This window comes from Tauraco erythrolophus, chromosome 9 (genome assembly GCF_009769465.1).
Source record: "Tauraco erythrolophus isolate bTauEry1 chromosome 9, bTauEry1.pri, whole genome shotgun sequence".
Taxonomy (NCBI): domain Eukaryota; kingdom Metazoa; phylum Chordata; class Aves; order Musophagiformes; family Musophagidae; genus Tauraco; species Tauraco erythrolophus.
Window position 1 is genome coordinate 14,888,880 of NC_141473.1, and position 25,165 is coordinate 14,914,044.

General features: G+C 42.5%; 1 protein-coding gene across 4 annotated transcripts in view; it reads right to left on the bottom strand.

The window, feature by feature from the left end:
- Positions 1-25,165, bottom strand: part of WBP1L (WW domain binding protein 1 like) — a 61,212-nt gene that overhangs the window by 34,627 nt on the left and 1,420 nt on the right. Inside the window, exons 2-3 of one of the 4 annotated variants that reach the window (XM_086616366.1) lie at positions 17,847-17,861; positions 78-173 (exon numbers count right to left, since the gene is read on the bottom strand). The exons of 1 other annotated variant lie outside the window; for it this stretch is intronic. In XM_086616366.1, the coding sequence (XP_086472492.1) occupies positions 78-173; positions 17,847-17,861 (111 nt within the window). Of the gene's footprint in view, positions 1-77; positions 174-5,894; positions 6,030-7,529; positions 7,677-17,846; positions 17,862-25,165 lie in introns of all 4 variants that reach the window. 2 more of the 4 variants (XM_086616372.1, XM_086616371.1) reach the window with 2 other exon arrangements.

Consider the following 25,165-nt stretch of genomic DNA (forward strand, 5'->3'; position numbering starts at 1 on the left):
TCAAAGACCTGTGGGCGACTGTTGAATGAAGAAACTCTTAAGGCAAAGAAATATTTTCAGTTTTTAAAAATACTAACTTCTGACACATCATATGCTCCTACAGTAGTATTTTTCCCCTGAAGCAGGTAGTTTGGGGAGTAGGAATTCTGAACATCTCCTTTGGAAAACCAGGACTAACCCTCCTTTCCTGGAAACAAGTGAGAAAACTGCCCACCAATTTAATTGCAGAGACCCAACCTGCACCTTGTAAAGTTATCAGACCATTTGAAGAGACATCTTCCAGGTAAAAATATATAAGGAACTTAGGGACGGACAGCAACATTTGTGAGCAGGATTTAATTACGGATTTAATTACAGACCAGCCATCAGACTGTCCTCCTTTCAGCACTTGTTCCTTAACACAGGCTTCAAACGTCAGGGCTGTTTGAAAATGAAAGATGCAAACCCAGAGGCACTGGGCTGAAAGGCTTCTCAAGAAGTCACCCTGTCAAACTGCTCTGAGAACGATTCGCTGCACCTAAAAGCATCAACATTCCTCTAACCTATTCTCAAGACGACTGCAATCACTTGTGTTGCCATTGCCTCAAAAGACATTGTGCTCCTGTTCTTCATGTTCTTCAAAAATTTGGATGTTCTTTCCCATTAACATTATTTCAGGCTTTGGTGCAAGATAAGGCCATAATTTCTCCGCTCCACTAAAAACAAGACAACTCCTCATAGACATCATCTTAACTTAGCTCATCTGGAAAATTGTTCCATTCCTCTATAAGCTGCTTTCAGAGAACAAAAGAAGTATTTTTCACAGACTGCAAGGATTAAATCATAGTTTTACCGCTCTTCTCAGTCTGCAACTTTAACCCACCTTTAAACATGGGATCCAAAATGGTGTGCATCACTTAACAGCATACAGTATTACAAATACCTGCATAGGGCACTTGTGTTACTACATCATTAAAGATTTGGTGGGTTTTTTCAACAACTGCACTCAATTTCTGATATATCCCAAAATCCCAGACTCCCTCTATTTGACTTTCCTCATCCAGTAAGTACTCTGCACTTTTTCTTTAGGAAAAGTGAAATAGGCTTCAGACCATTTCTTCAAGTTGTCCTTAAAAACCACACAGAATGCTCCATCTGCATCTCAAGTGCTTTCTCTTTGTCTCCTCAGCTGTTGGCACAGAGGCAGAACAAACCCCTCCAGGACCCCAGTCACCACCACAGACTACTCCTTCACATATATTCCAGTCACTTAATGAAGCCACTGTATTAGTATTTAATCCTGAACACAGACCACTACTCAGCAACCCATAACCAATGTGCTCCCGCACTCAGGTGGGGCTGCACAACCTCCATTGAATCAATCGAATTAAATTTTTTTCACCCCACAAGGTTGTTCCTGATAAATTCACACTGCTCATTTCCTGTTGCCTTAGAGATGCTTATAAAGCCTTCAGGGATTTATCTTAGTACTTTACTAGACACTGAAAGCACTTCACCATTTTCTAACTCATTCTTCCTTATTCTTTTCCTTTAATTTGACCTCTTTATATTTAGTATTCATTTTAATGTGTTTATAATTACAACCAGGAGTTTGTAGATTTTCTGGGTTTTTTTCCCCCTTATGAACCAGAAGAGCAGCAAACCCTTTCAGCCTACATATCAGTTACTGTTTACTCACTCTTCTCATTAAATTTTAGATCAATACTTTTTTTTTTGTTTCTAACACTGTATTTGCAGAACATTTTCTTAAGCCTTTGTGTGTTCCTTGCTAGCTACAATTCTTACACCAAAAGTGAACTATACAAACTGTAAAATCTTTACTGTCCCTTCAGTTTTAGATGACTGAATTTAGTAGGTAGTTTTAACATCAGCTAGAAATAAAGAAGATGATAATAAATTTCAGGATCCGTTTAAAACGTAGGTCTGCTATGAGAAAGAAAAATCTTAAGACTTTTTAAAACACAAACCCCATTTTTTGAAAGAATTCAGCATAAACTGACAGGATGACTTTATCTTTTAGAGTGGCAGCACACAGCAGACTATTTATTGAAGTCTGAGCTCACACTGAGCTGAAGTCACCATGAGGAAAAATAAGTGACCGTTAAAAACGTCCCAAAATTATTCAGAAATTCAAAGCAAAGTTTCAATCAAAAAAGCTACAGCAATCTTTTATAAACGTAGAAACTTATTAGTGAAATGGAACTTGTATCTGCCAAAGTGAACCAGCAGAACCAGTGGTATTCAGTGTGTCCACCATGCACCAACAGACCCTTATAGATGCTTGAAGGACTCCATTTGGAAGCCAGATCAATAACAGAGGTGAATCAAGCAGCTTTGCTATCAGATCAAGCACGCTGGACAAGGCTTAGTTCTCTAACACGCAGTTAGTGTATGCTTGAGCATACAGAGAAAAGTCTTTGAGCTATTATTATGCCTTATAGTCGTGTTAGCTCTGAACAGCTGAGCCTCCCTACTTCTCCTTTCAAGGCAGGCTGGAGGAACCGAAACCCTGCTGCTTCCTCATTAGCGTACGGTACTGCTGTCAAATTGTCTGCCGCTAGCTTTCAAACAACCCTGGGGGATAACCACACCTCCAAAAACTCAAACACATGGAAAACGCTCCTTCCTAAACGCCGCAGGAGTGGAAAGATTCACCAGTGGCTCCTACAGTCTATAAACCGCAACTAGCTTGCAAGTGTCCGCTGCTTACAGCAGCTGTGGCCAGATGCTCGTTCAGGTCCTCCACTTTCTGCCTCTCATCTAGACAAGTGGAACAAATTGGGATGCACATAAAAGCCAAGGATGTCCCTTGTGAGTTGCATCCTCAGGTATGAGAAACACCACTTAAGTCAGGGGTTTGAGAGAGCTCAGATCTTGCTGCAATGTAGTAACTCTGTCAGAGCCATCCTGCCAGGTCTATAAATCCCAGTATTTTGCAAAGTAACAGTGGAATCTGAAATAAGATTCATTTCTGAAGGACAAGCTGGTGGTCTAGAGGTTTTGTGTTTTCAGAGTGTTGCCCTAGGTCAGCACAAGCAAGAAGCACAGGCACACATGCTGTTGATGTACCGCTGCACATGCCAAGCATTCAGTAAAGGCAGTAAATGCTAATACCAGAACAAAAGACAAGACCATTTTCACACGTACAACAGAGTCCCCCCACAGACCCAGTTTTACATGGATTGTGCCTAGCACAAAACAGCCACTTTTGCACAGCAGAGACAGATTTATTCTTGGCAAAAAATTACATGGTGGGTCATATCTCAGAGACACTCTGGCGTCTTCAAGAAGGGTCAAGAACTTCCCCTCCTCCCCATAAGACTTACTGAGAAACAGAAATGAAAGGAGTCCTCTCTCTATTCAGTAGCACAGATTCAGGCATTCTGTCAAGATCCGAACGCTTTGCCATGTCTTTTGCCAACACAGCCTGGGACTCAAAAGCATTCTTGAACATGAAGATTCATATAAGCTTACCAGATTTGATTCAGAAAGATTTTTCCAATTGCAATCTCAGCCAGACAGCAAAAACATGAAAATTGGACAACTAAAAAGAAAGGGGATAGCCAGTATATTCCCCCTTATGTATAAACACTCTGAAAGCTGCATCGAAATTTGTTTTGTAATAATTTCTTCATGAGACAGTTGATCTTTAGTGATCTAGGAAGTTGTGGATAAACCTCAAGAACTGAGAATGTTTTTGGTGCATAGTCTCGTTTCTCCCTAGGGAATCTTGATCTTCAGAGGAGTATTAATGTGAAGTATGTAAAATATTTTGCGGACTGTTTATAACCTAATGACTCCAAATGTAACCTTAAATGCCATTCTGCCAAAAGTTCGCCACATCCAGCAATTCGAGCAGAAGGCGAACGCTAGGGCCTCTGAGGCAGACTACTTCTATCACTCCTTCTTTAGCTTTGTTGAAGCAATTTCCCATAATACAGTAATCTTATACTGATATCAGCAAACATTGCTCAGAATCAAGCTGACATAAAACTCATGGTTGCGCTATTAACTAGTAAAATCATTCCAAGGACTTGTGTTTGGAAATGCCTGTTGACACGTACAGACAAATCTGAAAATCCAGCTTCGGTTCTTACTTAAACATTATTTGATGGTTAAAACTAGTGTTGTTCTGGAAAAGATATTTTGAAAGAAATACTCTAATCCTTCATAAAAAGACAAACGTGAAAAGCATATGGTTCCCACTGGGTACGTTTATTGTAAATCAAGTTTCCTTTCTGGAAACTCAATATGTATTTGCTAAATGAAAACAAAACATCTCTTAGGGCTTCACAATTAGAATTTAAAAAGCCAGATGCTGCAGGAGTTAAGGTTTTCTTCACAATGTTAGTTTACCCATCTGTACATCCTGAAGGCTAAAAAAAAGTATTTCAGGAGGAAAGAGTGTTACAATCTGTTAATATTTGTGTTAAAAATACTCATGGAAAAGTAGCTTTTTGCTTTCCAGAAGCCACTATTTGCTCTCTTCTATTTTTCAAAGGAGAAGAGGCCTTTGCAGAATTATAAATAAAACACTGAAAGCTCCATGTGACTTTCCCATATGTAGTTTTTCAACAGCCAAGTGATTTCCCCTTCCCATCCCCACTGTTTGCATACCAAGGCAGTGTTTGCCAACTTTCAAGTAGAGAATTTTTAAGCCAAATTTGTAAAAACAAGAAGATAAAGGTTTTGTTAATATCCTTTGATTAGATACACCCTATAAGAAGGGTTAAACTGTGGAGGGAAGCAAGACCAAAAAATAAAGATCATATGTTTTGCCATCAATTTGCAAAGAGTGTCATTGTGTCAGTATGGAAGATGTAGGAAATCATGAAAATGCCAACATTAGCTTCTCTGAATTTTTGAGAGCAGTATATATAGCCATCCCACTTCTGCACGTTTTCTGAGACAGAAAACACTCTTCACTCCATGAACAAACTAGTAGACCTAACCCAAAAAGTTGAAGAGAAGAGTTAAGAGAAGATCTCAGTTTTATTCCTCCAGGGCTACTGGCAGATGCAACGGACAGAAGGATTTTCCTGTCTGCTGTTTTCCTAGTTGCCTTCATTCCCACCACGATATTCAGATATCGGAAAGTCCAACATCCAAGTGGTTCCCATGCTATGCATGACATCCAAAAAACTTGTGGAGGTGACCCAAAACCAGGCCTCCAGCTTTCTGAAGGGTGGGACACCTGGTACCATCTACAAGGAGCAACACAGCAGGTAATTCTGGGCCAAGAGCAGACAGCGGGCAAGGCTGAAGCACACAGACTGGGACAACAGAAAGGATCCCCTGCCAGAGGAAAAAGCAGAGGACAAAGTATAGAACTGGCCTTCACCTGAACAGGTAGGGCAGCCCAACCAGGAAGACAAAGTCATCTGCAATGTAACATTAAGGCTGTCATGTGAGACTGCATGCCCCAAAGCAGAAGGCAGAGACGTATTCTTCCCAGATCACCAAAGTATCTCTTTTCCAGTCTGAGCTGCAGCACAACATTCATTCCTACTGACCTCACTTTTGCCCTTGGATGAGGAACACACCCAGGGTACTATCTCGATCAATGCAATCACAAAAGGTCTTTTATTGCATGCAACAGTTCAGTAGAACACATCTGGCAGCGTGACAAAAACCCTCACAGGGACACCTTGAAACTCCCATGTTCGATTCGACCTACATCAAATCTTACTAATATCTAAATATTCCTTCGACATCGGGAGTCGAAGAGCCACGGCTGTGGGCTGGTGACACTGCAGCTTCGCTCTATGCAGCCCACAGTCTGTGCCAGGAAAGTCTAGCACCAAGACTCATATTAAGACACTGCACACACACCAAGGGGGTTTGAAAAGCCTGCTCAACCCTCATGAAAGAGGATGTTCTCTAGTCCTACTTACAGCCTGAAAAGCGAGGGAAAAGATGTTCTGTCTTTATTTTTTGCAGTCTTGTTCAGCCGTGCTCGATGCCTGTATGCCTCCTAAGTTTATGGTTACTTCCTGTTGACAAATAGGTTCTTCTGCAATCTATTTCATCTATTTTCAAAAAGACAGATAACATTTTTTTTTAACATTAGCCAGGTTTTTTGCAAGATAAATTATGGCCTTTATATAACACAGAATTGGGACTCCAAACAACTTGCGGTCCATTCCCAAACTAAACTGGATTTCATGTTTAGCAAAGTCACTGTTTTCTATTTTATTTTCCATCAGCAGAATAAGAAAAGAATTTATCATATCAGAAGTGGAGTTAGAGTCATTAATGTTGATAGATAACATCTATTACTTTACACTATGCAAAAGATTTGACATGTTTCTTCATGCTAGTTCAGTGCATTCATGTTTGTATATGTATTGAAAACAACCAGAATTCATACGTAAGTAAAAGATCACAGGTTTCAGAAATGGTCATCCCATGATTTAGTTATTTGCCTGTAATGAGGGAAAACCAATACAAGGTCATCCCATTTGTGAAAACTAGCAATTGTTGATGATCATATTTTTAGGGCCAATCTGCAGAGAATTATCAGTAAAGAAGTGGCATCTTCCTTTTATTTACTCCTGTCCTATACCAAATATACATTTTTTAAAAAGTAAAATCAAGATAACTATATTGTCTTTTACTCTTCCATAATAACAAGGAGACTGAAAGCATAATTCATTCTAATAATTTTCTGTAAAGGAAGATTTCATTGTTAACTATTGTAAGTAAACACCAGATTTAAGTTTTCCCTTGCAACTTGCCAATCTTGTAATGACTCAGCTTCAGGGGGAAAAAAAAAAAAAACCAAAACGTTTCCTTTGCACTTCAATAACTTTCCTCCTTTAGTCTCCAGCAAAAAGATGGATGGTAATTTAGAAAGATTCCTAACCATACACTGTTTCTGGCTGAAATCACAGTCGCAAGTCAAAAAGCAATCAGAGACTTAAAATACAGGCAGAAATTGTTTAGCGGTTGGTATTCCTTTGCTAAGCCAGAACTTCAATACTGCCTTTATAAAGCATACTGGCATCAAAGAGAGGCAGAATATGCACGCAATGCTTCTGACATACTTGATTGTAACAGAACATTCTAAGTAGGAATTCATAAATATATTGCCAACAGTCTCTGAGATAACCAGCAAATTGGTACCAATAAGTGGTATCAGGAATGAAAATGAATAATCTTGTAATTTCTCCCACAGTGCCAAGAACTCATACCTCCGCGTGACTGAAGATTCTTTACAGAGTATACACATATGAGAATGTATTTTTAAGACCCACAGGACTGGAATCTTCGTCACAAAGTGCCACAGTAATAAATCAAGTTCTAAGGGTGTGGGTTTTTTTTAAATTTAATTAAATATCTTTTTTTTTTTTTTTTTCTGTCTCCACATCTCACAGCCCACTCTGTACCTCCAAATACTGACAAAAGTCACCAGCGATCTCCAATGGCACACGATGCATGGGAAGCTATGCAATAGCCTTCAGGGTGGGGAAGCCAACTCAGATCCTAATTTCTCAACTCAGGAGCACAAAGAAAGAGAACACTTGTACCGGCTTTCACATCTCTCTTCTTCACATCTTGACGTCTCTGCTAACAGATTCTAACAACCAGGACACCAGAATTCATACTTCAGCATCTTCAACTTCTTTCCTGAAGGACTCCAGCTATTGATTCCTGACACGCTGCCAAGCTGGTCCCTGAAACAAGCCAGAGAGCGCTCAGGAAACATTCAGGAAAAAGCTGAAAGTAAGAGGCGGTTGCAGGCAGATCCCAGCACGCAAGAAGTCAGCCCCTGACTGCAGGGATTCACAAGGCTTTCCATATCCCAACACATCTCAAAGAGGTTGCAAGGATTTCCCAACTTCAGAATAACGAATCGACAAGGAAGAACTGTGAAGCTGCGAAAGCCCATGCAGCTGAACTGAACCATTTCAGGCTCTCAACAGGCTGGGAATGTACAGTTCAATGAACTATCCAAAGTACTAGATTTTACACTAAACTGCAGACTTCTTGACCAGAAACTTGAAATTAGAGGTCAGATTTAGAAGTGAAGCTTTACACAAAGATCCTGACATGAATGCTAGAAGAAACATGAAAAAACCCAACCAGCCAACCAACGATCATTCTTTAGCAGAGCAGCTGCCTGGAAGAATTGGAGAAGTACTTTGTCCAAAAGTGTTTCAGTTCCCATTCAAAACACTCTCACATTGCATTTCCAATTTCAAAATCTCTTTCCCTTCAAAGTCTATGTCCTCCTATGTTTTCTTCAAAGGCTCTTGCAATTTAAAAGTCATAGGAAAGCACACCAAAAATACCAGACTTGACTAATGCATACACTTCTCTGCCAGGTGAGGTTGCCTCTCCGTATTACATCTTATGCAGCAAGCCACACACTTCTCTGGGAAGATGCTACCTTTACTCCTTCTAAAGCACCATGTATGCTGACTAACACGAGTCAAAGAGGATTTTCTGCTATAGAAAAATCTGCTTCTATTTTCTATTCTCCATTTGAGTCCATAATTCTGAATAGCAAATGCTCTGTTTTTAGTTTAAACAACTAAACATAAATCCTGATGAAAGGTGGTAGGAGTATAGAAATGTCCATTTCCACTTTGGACTACATTTGAATTGGTGACTAATGATGCGACACTTGATAGTTCCTCAACAGCAAATACATAAATCCCAGGAGACGCTACTTCCTAGGAAGAAGAAATGTTAGATAAATGTAATCTTCAGAAATAAAATATTCTAGATTTCTGCAATTTTAACAAGCAAGAAAATACAAAGAACAGACAGCAGATTCCTGTGAGTTTCTGGAAGATCCTTATATTACAAGTAGCCAACACACAACTTTGCATCAAAGGTCAGTACTTGCAAAGCTCAGTGTTTGCTACAAGACTGGGGTAAACACAGCAAGTCCAAGGAGTCTCCCTCATGGCTTTAGAAATGCACTAAAAAATCAAGACACATTTTTCTATTGAAATGCACAAATAATTTCACTTTGAGTCAATGTATTAAAAAACAAGATTTTCACAATCCGTTCAACTGCATCATACCAAACGTGCAGACCCTGACACCGCAACGTCTACCCTACCAGAACTATTCAGGCTCCTTGCAATCCACGAACCTGGCATCAACATCCTGGTGCCATGCCTGCAGAGGTAGGTGCAAGTCCCATTAAGGCAAGCACATGTTTCTCACCTGGTTTCAAAGAGGCATCATCTGAAAGTAGCCATCAAGTTTCCTCTTCAAGTGAAGCATCCCCTAATATTTATTAGGTTGTAAAAATTTCACAATGATACATCTGCCGGCGAGACAGAGCCAAAAGCACAATACGCTGTTGAACGTTTTTAAAGACGTACTGCATATGTGCAGGTGCTCTGTTTCATTGGAGAGTCTTGACACAAAGAAACCTCCTGATCAATAGCAATACCTTTAATCTCCCTGACGAAAAATAATATTCCCTCGAATAGCCATTATCCCCTCTCCCTGCACACATAAGTAAGCTCAACCACAACCATGACCAATCCTACAAAAAGGCTCTCGCGAAAAAGCATCTGTACAAACAGCTATCTGCCTGCCTGGGGGATGCAAGTCCTTTTGTTGGATTTGTTTTGAAGCTAAAGATGTACTTCAGATGCCCCATGCTCATTCAACCACCTCGAACATACCAGCCAAAAATCTTATGCCATCCACATGAAGACAGTCACGTTCTCCAGTTTGCATCCAAGAGGTGTGCAATTTAGGGCTTGCCAAGAAAAGTTGCTTATCATAGGTAATTTTAACAATATCATACATAGCATTAAAATAGCTTCAAGAAAGGAGGGAAAAATGTAATATAAATTACAAAGGCCGGTGATAAATCTTCCAAAAGCATCCAAAAACATCACAGTAAAAGCTTGTAAGGGTAAGGAACCCAGTTTCATAAACATGTTTCTGATTAACCCTTTTGCAGCTTCAAAAAGATACAATCTCTGCTGTTGCTGAGCATGTCTGCCAGAGCTTGCCAAGGAAAGCAAGAGCAAGCAGCTTCAAAGGCAGAATGACGTACCTACAGCAGTAAACCCTAATCCTTGCTGTGGAAAACCACGCAACTGAACTTAGTCATAGAAAATGGGATTAGAAATTCTAAAACAAAACATGGGGTTGAAGGAATTAGCAGTCATCCCGTTGAAAATATTGAGCAACATTTAAATAACAACTGTTGTCAGGTTTGGTAGAGTAAAACGAACATCTTTAGCACATGGGGTCCGGAACAGGGTAGCTGGCTCAGCCTAAAACCTTACACACTGACCCTGGATAGTGGCTTGGCAAAGAGCAGAAGTGCCAGAAAGCAGCCCAGTCATCTCCTAGAAATTCAAGTGCATGGACCCCTAGCAAAAGATTTCTGTGATTTGACCATAGGAAACATGGCATGGATCAAAGCAGACGGTGCTGTGACAATCAGAGTGGTGGCTCATGTGCCACATGCAGGGGCAAAGGGAGAGTCTCTGGGAAGTGGTTTGGGAAGCTCAGCATTATTCTTTCCACAGTTCATAATGTCACGCAAACACATGTATACAAGAATGTTGCAACTGCTCAAGTGACAGTCTTCACTAGCGTCACATAAAGTACACGGCAGAAATGCAGAGGTCAGGATTTCTGAGGCAATTCTCCAAGGAGACACAGTTAATGTGACTTTCTGAAGCTCCCCACGTTTCTTGCACTGTAATTTCCTGGACAACAGCCTTGCATATTTTCCAATGACTAAACCTAACCCAAATTACATGTTCACACAACCCACGTGAAATTCAGGTTTTGATGAATGTGTGTTTTCATTTTAGGACAAAAGCAAATTTTCTAACTTAAGACAATTTTTCAAAAATAAACTGTCTGCACATAGGGTCAGGATGCCTAGGGAGATTCTGAAACAACAGTTTACTTGAGTTTCCCTGGCCTTTCACTGCCAAAGAAGCTTCATTACCAAGTACCAAGTATTCAACTCCTGATCACTTCAGCAGATAAAGCAAAGAGAACACAAAGACTTGCATTTGGAAAAGGAAGACCGTGGCAGGAACAAAGGAGACAAGCAAGGAGAGAAAAGAATACCCTGAGAAAAAAAAAGGCTTTTTTTTGGTCATGATCTAAGTGCTGATGAAATCTGCTCCCGATCAATATCGAACGTGACCATAAGGTACAAGCCCATAATCTAGTGACAGAGGCATATTCTCCCTTTGATCATTCTCCAGTGCCAATGGAAACCCACTGGGGCTTGAAGAGATACCAGGTCTTTGAGAGATGAATATCTAACCTAGCACACAGACCATGAATGGAAGAAGAAGTGAGTTTCCACCCCTCCTCCCCAGGCCCACGACTATCACTTCCATTAATGAAGTCTGAGTGGTCAGATTTCAGTGACCTCCCTCTACTTTCTCTGTGCCCAGACATCAGGCTCTTCTTTCCTTTAGAAAGGCCTCCATGCTTCCCTCTCACCAAAATTCAAAGGAAACAGGACAAGATAGATACTAGGGGCACTGCTTACATGCAGTTCTTCATGCCAAGCAGCACAGCACAGGGCTGTCCAAATTCATGGCAAGAGCAAAACAGCTGCATTACATTTCATTTAGCGTTTAAACTGCTGTGAGTCTTATCTCCGTTGCAGCCTCACAGCATCCAGCAGAGCCCTGCAGAAGAGTGACCTTGCAGCAACAGCCAACCATACAATATTACCAGGTAGTTCCCAAACCAAAGGTTGTGATAATTTTGAGTGGAGAAGACTAGAAACTGCTTATGTAGAGTCTGCAGGGAAAGCACAAAGACACTCGAGGATCACCCTGTAGAGCCCCTCTGAAACCTCAAAGGTAACCAGACCTGTTCACAGACCCAGAAAAACTACACAACGGCTCCAGCTTCCACCAGCAGCAGTATCCAAATCAACTAGAAGAGCCTCTTTGCTATACTTGGACAAAAAAATGAAAAGAAAGGGAAGTTAGGGCATTTTGCCCTCTGCTCAGTCTCCTGAAAGGTGAAAGCAAAGAGGGGAATTTTTTGTTTAAGTACTTGCTTAGAAGTTCAGGGGGGGAAAAAACAAAACAACCTCTTCGCTTTCTTTCTGTATTTAGGCAGAGATTTTTTTCAGTATTTCCAGTGTTGTGAAATAGAAGACAGAAGAAAACAAATCTACTTTGACTACACAGAAGTGCCAACCAGAAAAAAAGCCACAAAAAGCTTGTACAAATACATGAACGTCCCTAAAAACAGATGCACGTATCAAAGCATTGTTTAAAGTTTGCCCAAGTCGAGAGTCTAATTGAACTCTCTGTACTCGCTGTTAAGAACAATTTTACTCAAAGTAATAACCAGGATTCAAACCAAGTAAGAAATAATGAACTTGGTTTTAATTGGTTTGCGAGAAACCCAATTTGCAAATGGTCCCCTTAGCCAGCTATTGAATATACAAGTTGATAGAGCCCAGAAGGCACTGTGATGAGTGACTTAAGTGGAGGCACCCTACACCCACCAACATTCCTGATGAATGAATGTGAAATCTGCAAGAATTGCTTTTATTTATCTTACTAAAAGCGTTTCTTGGAAGGGCTGGAAAAATTTATTTCAGATGGATTTTTCAGCTGAGAACAAAGTTGTATTTATTATAATTATGCACTCTCCAGTGTGGCCTGCCTTGCTGAGAAAGAACATTAAATTCAGCTGCACACAAGCTCACGGAAGTGACCTTTTGAATGAAAATACTGCAGCAAGAGACTTGCGGAGCATTCTCACTAAATAATAACCTACTGTCTGCAACTTGCAGATTAGTGCTCAGACCACTGATTTCAGCTGCTACTTACACAAGCACAAGTCCACATGAGGTCAATCAGCTGAGAATAAACCGTGTTTGCTGCAGACTACAATATGGAGAACTGTACTATTCATAGTCTCCAGTCCAATATGGTTTTATGAACTTTTATTAACCATCATGTAGCAGCATAACCTTGCAAGGCACTTTAAAGAGGTCTTTTCTGCAGGACACCCACTATCTCATTTAAGTAAGAGGATCAAAGTGTTATTGACACAAACTGAGTAAGCTCTCACTTTAATGAGAGCAACACATGCAAGGACGAACACCCACCACCAACACAGAAGTACCCTTCTCCCTCTTTGCAAGAAGACATGAGGATTATCTGAAAGGCTTCTGCTGTATGGAAAGCCGAAGCACTTCGGGACAGGGGCAGGTTGGCACTAAAGAACTAAGGAGTCAAACTCGAGGGTTCATTTCATCACCTAAATGAAAGGCACAATGTACAATAGCAAGGGATGGAAGACACATGCTTCTGTGGAAATGGAGGATGTCTTTTAGTATGCAAATATAAAATGTCCTCCTTAGACACATAAGATCATCTTACTCTTTGCAGAAAGGTTGGGTATTGTAAAAAGTATCCCATCCTGTAAAGAAATTAAAACAGATGTCTGAGCCTCCCCAGCAGCTGGGTTGCTGGGTATTCAAATTCCCCACTGCCAAAGAAAGCAAGGCAAGCTTGCGTGCTGATGTCCACATCCCAGGGGCACTTGGGAGCCACTCACTCTGCCTGCCCAGCCCAACACCATCTCACAACGGACAGGACCGGCTGCCAAGCTGCTCCAGGCTCCCACTCCCCTTCACTCTCCAAGGTATGCACAGCAGGCTCTCATGCTTCATGGTCAACCAAAGACTCTGGTATGCAGTTCAAAGGTCTAAAAAAGAGACTACCCTGGTTCTAAACATCTGAGGATTTTTTCAAGCCAAAACGCAGCTATCAAAACAGTTTGCGCTGCCAGTTTGGGTTCTGTACTCCCTTTTCAGATTCTGTGTCTGCATTTCAGCAAGCTCACTTTCATCTCACAGCTCTTCTCACTGAACCTGCTGGTCTAGTCCCAAGTCTGCATCTCTGAGTGCTGTTGCCTCCAAGGGAGAATATGATACAAGAAATTCAACTTCTTGACGTTGCTACAGAACCAATTAACTGAGTTGTGAAGAAGGAAAAGCTTTCGCTTGGACTATTCGTTTTCCATGCAGTAAACACAGCACGTGCAATTTGTGAGGTGCACAAAAGCTTGATCCTCGTGTGTCTTCACATGTTGATTATTTACAGTAACATTTCCAGACAAACAGAAGAACAGTCCCCACTCAAGTATAGAAGCCACGACCAATAAAACCGTATCCCGACAATTAGGTAAAGTTTGACCATAGTACTTGAGGGCATTGAAAACCTTTGGACTGAAACCTTACAGAAGAAAACCAGGAGTTTCTTGGTTAACAATTAATAATTTACACCTGAAGACTCCCATCCACACCTCCAGCTGAAGAGGGAAATTACACAGTATTTATACTATACCTGGTACCACCATGTCCCCATTTTAGATGAGAAATGTGAAACTTTCTTAATATCATGTGGTAAGCGAGGATCAGAACTGAAGAGTTCTTGCAAAAAGTACTCATGTGTCTCAGGAGCACACTGTGGCTTTTTAAAATCATTATTTTTTATAATATTTATAAATTCATCCTCAAAAAAAAACCCACCAGCAACTAAACCCAATAAATTTCCTTTGAAAACTGTTTTTTTTTTCCCATCTTTTACCTTAATCCTTCAGATTAAGTAAACTATCAAGATACTTCGCCCTCAAGAGCTCTCACCACTGTAGAATATTGAAGATGCCTGCTGTCAGGCTGGGGAAAAAGCTGACAAGCACAGAAGCAGAGTAAGACCTATAAATGAACAAATTAATGGGTTGAACCAGATAAGAGCAGTATTTTTAAGGCCTATTTATTTAATTAAAGACATTAGTTAAAGGCATAAACAAGTTTTACCTTGCACCCTGTCCTGAAGAAAAGGAAAGCGCCTTCAGAAGAACTGTTGGCAGGCAGTGCCTGGGCGAGAGAAGAGCTAGTGACAGAAAGAGCTCTCATAGCAAGGACACAAATAAACAAAATCTAGGGTCATTCATTTAAGTCTGCCACAATTTGTAAAATGCCACTAGAACTTAAGGTTTCGAGATTTGTAATTTTTTTTCCTGTATTAACAGCGTGGTAATGACTACATCAACAGCAGCAGCTCACCCAGCCTTCAGATTACACTCATGCAAGGCACACGGTTTCACGGGCACAAATAGACCCTCCATTTGCTTGGTTCCAGAAGATCAAGATGCAAGTGGCACAGCACCCAGTCAGGCCACTGTGAACATCTTGTCGGGTGCTGTTTCCCTCCCCTGCAGATCTCTACGTTCTCAAGCCAAAGACAAAATGTTCACTGCTTACATACACAAATTTAGTCCTGTTTTATTACGACACATCAAATTTATTTAATCCCTTGGTCGTGCTTTTAAAACCTTTTTAAAAAAAAACTTTCTAAAAAACTTTTTAGAGTAGGATCACAGCAAGAAGAGTTTTAGTTTACAGTGCTGGATAATACAACACAGACAAGAAACCATCAGTGCCACTCTTTCTGTTCCCCAAAGTTTATCTGCTCTGTTAAAGGCTGTGAAAAAAAGATTTGTCTGGGCTTCGTCCACACAAGGAATTCAGCAAGCCATCACACTTCTTATCAGCCTGAAGTTACATGCCAGCAAAGGTGAAACAAGGCAACAAGAGATGTGTCTGGTCCCTTAATCTAAAGTTTTCCTGGCACAATGCTTCTCAATACATACATTGCATGCTGAAAATAAAGGAGGACTGCTTCTTCAGCTAGTCCATATAGAGAAAGTAGACTACAGGTTTCAGAATGGAAAACGATACCATGAAGAGCAAAATCACTCCAGACTTCCTGAATTCATCTGTTAATGCCAGGATGATCTTTGGACTTTGCAATTCAGAGACAAGGATGTTATGCGGGACAGTGTCAAATGCTTTGCACTAGTCCAGATAGATGATGTCAGTTGCTCTTCCCTTAACCACCAACACTGTAACCCTGTCGTAGGAGGCCACCAAATTTGTCAGGCACGATCTGCCCCTAGTGAAGCCATGTTGGCTGCCAGCAATCACCTCCTTATTTTCCATGTGCCTTAGCATAGTTGCCAGGAGGATCTGCTCCATGATCTTGCCAGGCACAGAAGTGAGACTGACTGATCTGTAGTTCCCCAGGTCTTCCTTTTTTCCCCCCCTTTTTAAAAATGGGGGTTATGTTTCCCCTTTTTCAGTCAGTCTGAACTTCACTGGACTGCTGTGACTTCTCTACTATCATGGATAGTGGCTTAGTAACTCCACCTGCCAGTTCCCTCAGGACCCATGGATGCATCTCATCAGGTCCCATGGACTTGTCCACCTTCAGGCTCCTTAGATGGTCTCTAACCTGATCTCCTACAGTGGGTGGTTCTTCTTTCTCCCAGTCACTGCCTTTGCCTTCTGCAACTTGAGTGGTGCAGCTGGAGCACTTGCCAGTGAAGACTGAGGCAAAAAATTGTTGAGTACCTCAGCCTTCTCCATAGCCCAGGTAATCAGGGGTCTCATTTCCTTCCAGAGAGGGCCCACGTTTTCCTTAGTTCTTCTTTTATCACCAGCATACATATAGAAGCTTTTCTTGTTGCCCTTGATGTTCCTGGCTAGATTTAATTCTATCAGGGCTTTAGCTTTCCTAACCTGATCTCTGGTTGCTCAGACAATTTCTCTGTATTCCTCCCAGGTCACCTGTCCTTCCACCCTCTGTAGGCTTCCTTTTTGTGTTTGAGCTTGTCCAGGAGCTCCTTGTTCATCCATGCAGGCCTCCTGGCATTTTGCCTGACTTCCTCTTTGTTGGGATGTATTGCTCCTGAGCTTGGAGGAGGTGCTCCTTGAATATTAACCAGCTTTCTTGGCCCCCTCTTCCCTCCAGGGCATTATCCCACGTTCCTCTACCAAGCAGATCCCTGAAGAGGCCAAAGTCTGCTGTCCTGAAAGCCAGGGTAACAAGCTTGCTGTGCACCCTCCTTGCTGCCCTAACGATCTTGAACTCCACTATTTCTTGGTCACTGCAGCCAAGGCTGCCCTTGGGCTTCACGTTCCTCACCAGCCCCTCCTTGCTGGTGAGAACAAGGTCCAGCATAGCACCTCTCCTTGTTAGTTCCTCTATCACTTGGAGAAGTTATCATCAACGCATTCCAGGAACCTCCTGTATCGCTTATGCCCTGCTGTGATGTCCCTCCAACAGACATCGGTGTGGCTGAAGTCCCCCATGAGGACCAGGGCTTGTGAATATGAAGCTGCTTCTGTCTGTCTATAGAGGGCCTCATCTGCTCAGCCTTCCTGGTCAAGTGGCCTGTAGCAGACCTCCACTAGAATGTCACCTGTCCCTGCCCTCCCTTTAATGCTCAGCCATAAGCTCTTGGTCAGCTCCTCGTCCATCTCCATGTGGAGCTCCATACACTCCAGCTGGGCATTGACATCAAAGGGCGACACCTCCTCCCCGTGTCCCCTGCCTGTCCTCCCTAAAGAGCCTGTATCCTTCCATTCCAGCACCCCACTCTGGGAAGTACACAGATACAAGGCCAGAGCAGAAAAGCAAGAAACTCGGTAAAACAATGAGCCACAAACACAAGAGCGATATTTAATAATCAAGTATGTGAGATGCATTTCCTAAAATTTCCTAGTAAGATGGTTGGAAAAAGAAGCAAAACAATAAGACAAGCTAGGAAAAGGAGAGGAAAATAAATGAAGAGCTCTTATTTTTGACACTGCAATTTAAGACATGTTTTGTCAGAGTCCAAGTGCTAAGTGTCAGTAAATGGAGACAATCAGCAATGACAGATGCCTGCAAGCCTGTTTTATCTAAGCTTCAGATCACAGGAGACTGTAGAGTCAAATGCAAGCTGTTTGTGAAGTTTTCTTCTAAAAAGACAGATGTCAAAACGACAAGGTAATTTGAAGACAACATAATACACACGCAACCCTCCTCCTCCTCCTCCTCTTCAGCATTCACTGTTTGAAAAGCGGTCTGCAAACGATTGAATGAGACAACCGGTAAGGAAAGGAGGAATTCATCACACAAGACACCCAGACATGAGTCACGACCTTCACATGCATTCAGGTAGCTGCATTAAATGCTTTCCAAGCACAGAGTAAAGGTCTTTCAGATCATATCTGAAGAAAAGTGTTTCCTCCCTCCAAGAAGCAGGAGGGGGGACACTTGTAGTGATTGTCATTACACACTTACAATTGATACAGAGGATGAGGTTAAGTCAGCCCAGTATCACGGCCTTGAAGATATGCTGCCTTCTTAAAAGGTTTTGTCCAGACTTTACAACACCCCATACAATGCCCACCACCTCCTCCAGCCCTTCCCCTGCCTCCTGGCTCAGACTGACCCCAGCCACTGTTAAACTCTTTCATTTCACACTAATCACTCCCAATTCTTGATTAGCTCAGTCAAAGAGCTCTAAAAGGTCCTTCTGCAGCAGGTTGCTAGCTCTCTGGGACAGATTTTCTGCCCACAACCAGTGGGATGGCTGTCACGGGGTATTTTATGCAACGGAATGGCCTGATCTTCTACTGGAGGCAGAAGACGTGCAGCCCCATGGCTTCCTGTTGGTCATCATCCACCACCTGGGATTTAAAAAGGATCCCACACAGAGAAAGAGGTTTTAAAAAACCATGCCACTACTGATACAGTATTAACAAATAAAAAGCTTATCACAAAGAGTCAGGAATACAGAGCTTGGCAAGGGCGAGTATTTCTGCATATTTTGCACTCTTTCCGTATCAGGCTTCTGCTGTGGCTGCCACAATTACACCATTGTTTGACTGACAGCATTATCCCAGCCCGTCTCGATTATGAGCTCCGGTTCCATATTAAGTTAAAAAAAAAAAAAAAGTCTTTTGTGGACAACAGTACTTGACCTGCCGGTCATATCTGTGTGCTAGGACATGAGAGAAAAGAGTGAATCAGTTCTTCTCACTAAAAAGCCTCTGCTCCGTCTGCTGGCATGCTATTAATGTTCCTGTTTCCTCCCTGCTTCCAACAGGAAACGCTCAACACCTTTTACACAGGAAAAGCTCAAGATGGCTGGTGAGATTCCTGGCAAAACACACTCTTCATAGCTGTTTCTACAGCTTATCAGCTTTTTCCCCTTCAATTTGCTGTTCAGCCAGCAGGATACAAAAAAAAGAAAAAATAAAAGTAGTTCTGTAACCATTGGAGCTCCGTAAAGCTGACCTCCCTTCAGTTTGTTCCACAAGACTGGTTGACTTTGCAGGCTAGCAAACTGTGAGCTCCCATTGAAGCTTTTCCAGGAGCTAGGGCATATATCAAGTTAGTCAACCACGGACTCATAGTGCTTAATAAGCTCACAACAGTAGCTTCTCACTCAGTGATACTTACCTGTTTTGGTTTTCAGGTCTCTCTGTGCCTATATCTGTTTTCAGGAATTCTGTTGAAACCTTACGCATCTTTGAGGTCTCTTCCTATCAAATTTGGTTCAAGTGGCCAGTGGCTTCAAAATGAATTAATGATAACTGCATAAAAGTCACCTACTCTGTGAACCATCTTTGCATTAACAAAATCTGTTTTTCTGTTTAAGTCACTCTCTGTCCCACACTAGGAGTTTTGGCAAATCAGTATCTTGATGAGCTCTCTCAGCCTCAAGTAGAGCCAAGATACAGTTAGTTTTTGCTCCGATCATGATCCCTCCCAGATCTCAAAAAAACTCGCCCAAAAACAAAACAAAAAAAAATCCAGTAGACCTCTGCTCGAGTTGCCTCTAAAATTGTGCACACCAGAACCAGAGATGAAATAAAAACACATCACCGCCAGAAGTAACAAACTTCCACCTCATAGTAATGCAGGTTAAAGAGGAAATAAGAAGGGAGAATCCTTTTCTTTACTCCTAGTAGATCCTTCCTTTCTTGAGGTGAACTGTTTCATCTGCTAGTCCCAAGGACGACACTCAGTCCAAGACCTCAGGATCAGTCTTGAACCGCCATGAGAAAACGAAAAGTCCCTGTTCTCCCTTCTTCCCTAAACCCAGCACCCTACTGCTTGCCGGTACTGGTAGCTGCTCACCATAGCCACCTACACCTCTGCAACCCCTTATCAGCACGAGACCATCAGCATTTTAAATGGCAAAAGCTCTGTCCCCTGGTGCACTGGGGATTTCTTCCATGCTTAAGCAGTCACTTGCTAGCAAGCCACTAGTGCACTGTCAGTGGCTGGATTTGTTTTACAATATGCTAGCATGAAAGTGCTTGGGAAGAAGGAAGAGTCAGGAAACCGCATCTAAATTGCCTACACAACCCAGCTCTCTCAGCCTTTTTTTCTAGCCTGGTTGGACCGACCTCAGGCGATGCCAGGTGGATGGATACTGGCTCAGTGGTGGAAGTCTGAAAACCAGCAGCACCACAAGCTGCCTCCACACAAAATAAAGGCTTTCCTTTCTATTTGCAGGTGTTGTTCAGGGCACAGCATGCCAGGGAGCACTGGCCACGTTAGCATTAAATGGTTCAGTCTGCTACATCAGTCTGCCAGCATCACCTCACTTTGCACCCAGCAAGCCCCTTCATGCAAAGTGCTCCATTACAGTTTCACAAGCCATTGCAGAGACTATAGTAGTCATCTAAAAATAATACTGGGGACAGCGATCCCACTGATAATCACATCATTAGAGGAGAATCAAGTTCCTCCTTGTCCAAGCAGATAAACAGTAGGTCTCTGCAGCACCTTGAGGCTTCCTTTGCAGTCAAACAGTACCTGCAAAATCACAGAAAAGCATCATTTGTGATTGCCACACCAACAGGTTTCTTGTCACAGGCAAGGTACAGGCATGCAACTCCTGCTTGGCAAGCCTGTTCTCTCTAGCCAGCTGTTATTTCACGCATGTTTGTTATGTGCACTGTTCACAAGCTCAGCCACACACGCAATCGACTGTCAAAGCTCCGCTGCCACAGCACCCAGGTGTTGGCATCTCAAAACTTATCTTCTTAGCTGTGGGTTTTCTGATCACACAAGACAGCAGAGGGAAGCAGGGACCTGACTTCTCCATCAACATCTCTTCATGAAGTCATCCAGGAGTACTGTCCCCACTCTGTGCGCTCTTTTTTCCAACTCAGAAGCACAGACCAAAACCTGCTGCAATCAGGTTGTCCTGCAATGTGCAATGATTATCTCTGCCCTGCCATGACTAATGGCCCTTCTGAGACTGTCACCGGCCCTGCCTCAGAGACTGCTTTTGAGATGTCTCTGACATGCTAAGTCCTTTTCCCCATGTTGCAAAACCAGCAGTGCAACCCTGGCAGGAGCAGCTTGCCCGGTCGTCTTGTATTCGTGAACCCCCTGAAACAAATGCAAGACAGGAGCGTGTACAGCCATAAAGTCACTGGTTACATGCATTAATAAGTTGAGAAGATTCCTATGCAGCTAACTGGAAAGGGCAAATTCTTGCCCTGTAAAACAGAGCAGCTCAGATTCAAGGAACATCCCCAAACCCAGTACCAAATATGCACGGTCAGGAGACCGAACAAAAGGCCATGTGTAGCTCAGCATTACTAAACCTGCAGGACGTGCCCGATGAGGAGATGTTTGCATCGGCACAGCCACGACTAAAGGGCACAGCACAGACCCTTCTCTGGATGGAGAAGCAGGCCAGAAGATCACTAGCCCATCACTAGCTTTCTGCCACAAGCTAATGTCTGCTCAACCCTGCCAGTCTTCTCGATATGACTTAAAGGAGAAAAAAGGCAAAAAGAAAAGGTGAGCGGTTTGCATTTACTAAATACACTGCCCAGTACCTCGGAGGGTGTCCGTGCGTTTTCAGGTTACAAAGAAACACAGACTGTCACCTACATTAACATCTTTTGAATACAACAGAAAGAATGACAAAGGCGAACTTCAACAGAACACTGGGTTAACACAGGCTGGCAGGGCTATGTGAAAGAGCACAGTTCCCACTTTTACCAGCAGAAAAGCGACTGGTGAAGATGCTTAGGGGAGCAGCACTTCTAGGAACCAAAGTGAGGGGTCGATGGGTGTTTTAGCCAGGGTTGAGTAACTGCCATTGAAACGTGGCTAAACATTGAGTGCATTCATCCTTCTGTCTCACTAGAAGGGCCGATGGCGGTGTCACCACTTTGGGCAGGATCCCTGCTGCCCAGCAGCACTGTGCCCAGCAGAGCCACCGCTCGGGGACGGTCCGTACTGGATGCGAGCCTGACCTGTCCTGACCCTCCCTGGCTTGCAAGGCTAGGAGGATGGAAAAATCCCCAACCATATCGAAACAACTCTGGCAGATGAAACTTTCCAAGTCCCCCCACAGCACAGCACAACTCCACAAAAGCTGCCCAAGTTAATTCTTAAGGTAGTGTTATATTTTTTGTTAATTAATATTTGGAGGGTGGCGGGGAAATTCTCAGAAAGGTAATTACAGGTTCCAGTCAAGAGTTGCTTTGACTATCCTGAAGAAGATTGCCACGCTCCTCCCCAGGACGCATCGGACACTTTCAGACCAGGCTTTCCATCTGCTACACAGCTGCAGAGATGCAGAGATAAATTCTTACAGCATTGTGTGTAATCGTGAGGGCAACTCACAAACAAAAAAAATTTCATCAGTGAGAAAGCATGCTGCACAAATGAGACACCAGAGTTCACGGTGGCATAATCATCACCGTACGAGCAGTCCTTAATCCAATCTACGCAGTTATTTAGAGGTTCCCGTTCTAAGCAAGTACAGGACGTACTTTGATCTCTGCTGCCTCCTGCCAAAACTCTGGAAATTAGCAAGCCAAAAACCAAGAGTCACAGACAAAGGTATCATGGAAGACAAAATATATCCTATGGTTATACAAGTAGCTCTCCCTATGCATTTCAGGAAACATGCAAGTGCAGTTGCAACTAATTACCTTTACCTTAATCAAAAAAGTTGCCTGAAATTTACTGATGAGATCGGCATCTCTTACATGAGGATAATTGAAACTTTGCTGTTCAGTTCACTAACTACCTGAAGTGATGCTCTGAAAGGGCCCAAATACAGCCAAACTCTTGGAAGAAGTGTGGTAACTCCATATTGGTGCAATCAAAGCTGCGGTCACAGCTAGAGCACAGCCCTGGACAGAAATTTTGTGTTACGGGGGTGTTAGCCACAGCGACAGCCACGCTGAGTTCTTCCTTAAAGCAAAGATCTGTCCTCTTTGTCACATATGATGAATCATCCCTCAAGTCACAGTACTTCAAGCAAACTCTCTAATTTGGGATGAAATTGGTCTTTAAGAAGAGCATGCTTCTGTCAGATTTTGGCTCAAAACCACCTTATTAGAGAAAGGCGGATTCCACAGACTTGTCACATAGTTAACATTCACTTAAATCTCTTGTTTTTAAAGAAAACAACAGTTGAGAAAACTATGTGATAATTAAACCGCAGGCGTGGGAAGCAGACGGATAGTTAAGGCGGTCAAATAACCTTTACTCTTCCCTGTAGAGGCAAACTACAATAGAAAAATGATTAATGTTCAACATTTTTCATTACAAATTTGATCAAGCTCATTTTAAAATATATTAATTTCTTATTTCCTCACTTCCTTCTCCCTCAAACCAAGAGAGAAGTACCCAGTTAAGGTGTGCAGTTAAGGCTATATATCTACAGTCACAACTGAACATGGCTAGATTTCTTCCTTCTGTGACATTTATCCTGATTTTATTATATAATTGCAATATTTCTGCCCATAATCTACTGATAAATGTTCAACTCCAGTTAACAGAGTTTTGTGCTCCGATTACAAGTGAAACTGCAAAGAATAGTCATGGAGACAGTTAACTTGGACTCAGTATGGTGATGAGCTGATTATCTTCATTCTCCTCCATCCACCACTCCAAACGAGACCTAATTAAAAGAAAGGTCTTTGAAGATCCTAGGCAGCCTGGACTTATTTTAACCTGAAAAATCAGACCCTCCTGCAGAGTACAGCATGTTCTCAGGAATGTTTGTTCAGTGCGGCTAGGCAGTACAGCTCCACCTCCTGAATTATTTAGAGGACACATTTCCTGCAGCACCTCCCAGCCTTAGACCACCAGGTCTGCAGGACAGTATTTTCAGGCGAGGAGGTGTGGGCCCTGAACAAGCAGCTCACCCTGAGAGCAGAAGCAAGCAGGGTATGGCAAAAGTCTGCAAGGCAGATGGAAGTAGGCAGCAGTCACAAGAGGCAACACAAGGGCAGCAACAGTCTGGAGAGGACAAGAGGCAAATACTGTCAGGGTTTCAGCTAGAAACACAGGAACCCTTGGTGTGGAGATCATCTAAGTTCAGCACTGCCCCACTGCAGCTCTTCTCTACAAGCCCATCAGTCTTGAGGAAATCAGCCTCTAAGGCAACACCAAAGCAGACGAAGTTTTCTTACATGCTCATTTTCAAGATCCTACACTACCACTGTCATTTTTGAGTGGGTAGCTGTCAATCTCTAGTATGCAGTGAGATAATACCAGCCTTTTGACAGACAGTCTACATTTAAGATCTAAAATAAACCATAAGAGCTTTATATAGACAAACTATGAAAAGAAAATGAGTAAAAGATGCATCTGTATCTAAGTGCTCTAAAGAAAACATAGGCCGTCAAAGCTCTTCTCCCCCACTCTCAGGTATTGTACCACTCAAGACTTATTATTTTAGGATTATTTCTGGTGCACTGACTGGAGGTGATATCCACAGGCCATGTATGCAACTATTCCACAAGCAACCTAGCTGTATGATTGCTTCCACGCCCTCCTCCTTTTTCCTTTCCTCCTTTTCTATTTCCTATTCCTTTCTTTTACCAGCTCCTTGACTAATATGTAAGCTGCATGAGGCAGGGAGCGTCTTTCACAGTCTCCAAAGCAGGCATAGTATTTTTATTAGCATGTACAGGGTTGACAAATTTCATAGCTTCTGTACAGATAATCCTACCACCAGACCACTGCTTGCAGCTGGAATATCGCAACTACCAGGGAGCAAAACAGACCTGAGATGTGCTTATATAAACTTAGTTTACGTATCTCGGCTTGCAGATGAAACAGAGCAAGCGCTAGGACTTCTATCTCTTAAAGGCAGCTGAGACAACATGGGAAACACACAGTTCAACACAATCCTGCACCTGGCTCCCTAGGGCAGCAATGACCAATCCTTAGCCTCAGTGTGGCTGAAGGAGATTTGGGATGGCACAACCAACAGGGAATTACACAGCTTTTTAAGTAGATCTGGTGCTCTCAGCACCCTGAAAAGAAGAAGGAAAGTCAAAAGGGGAAGAACA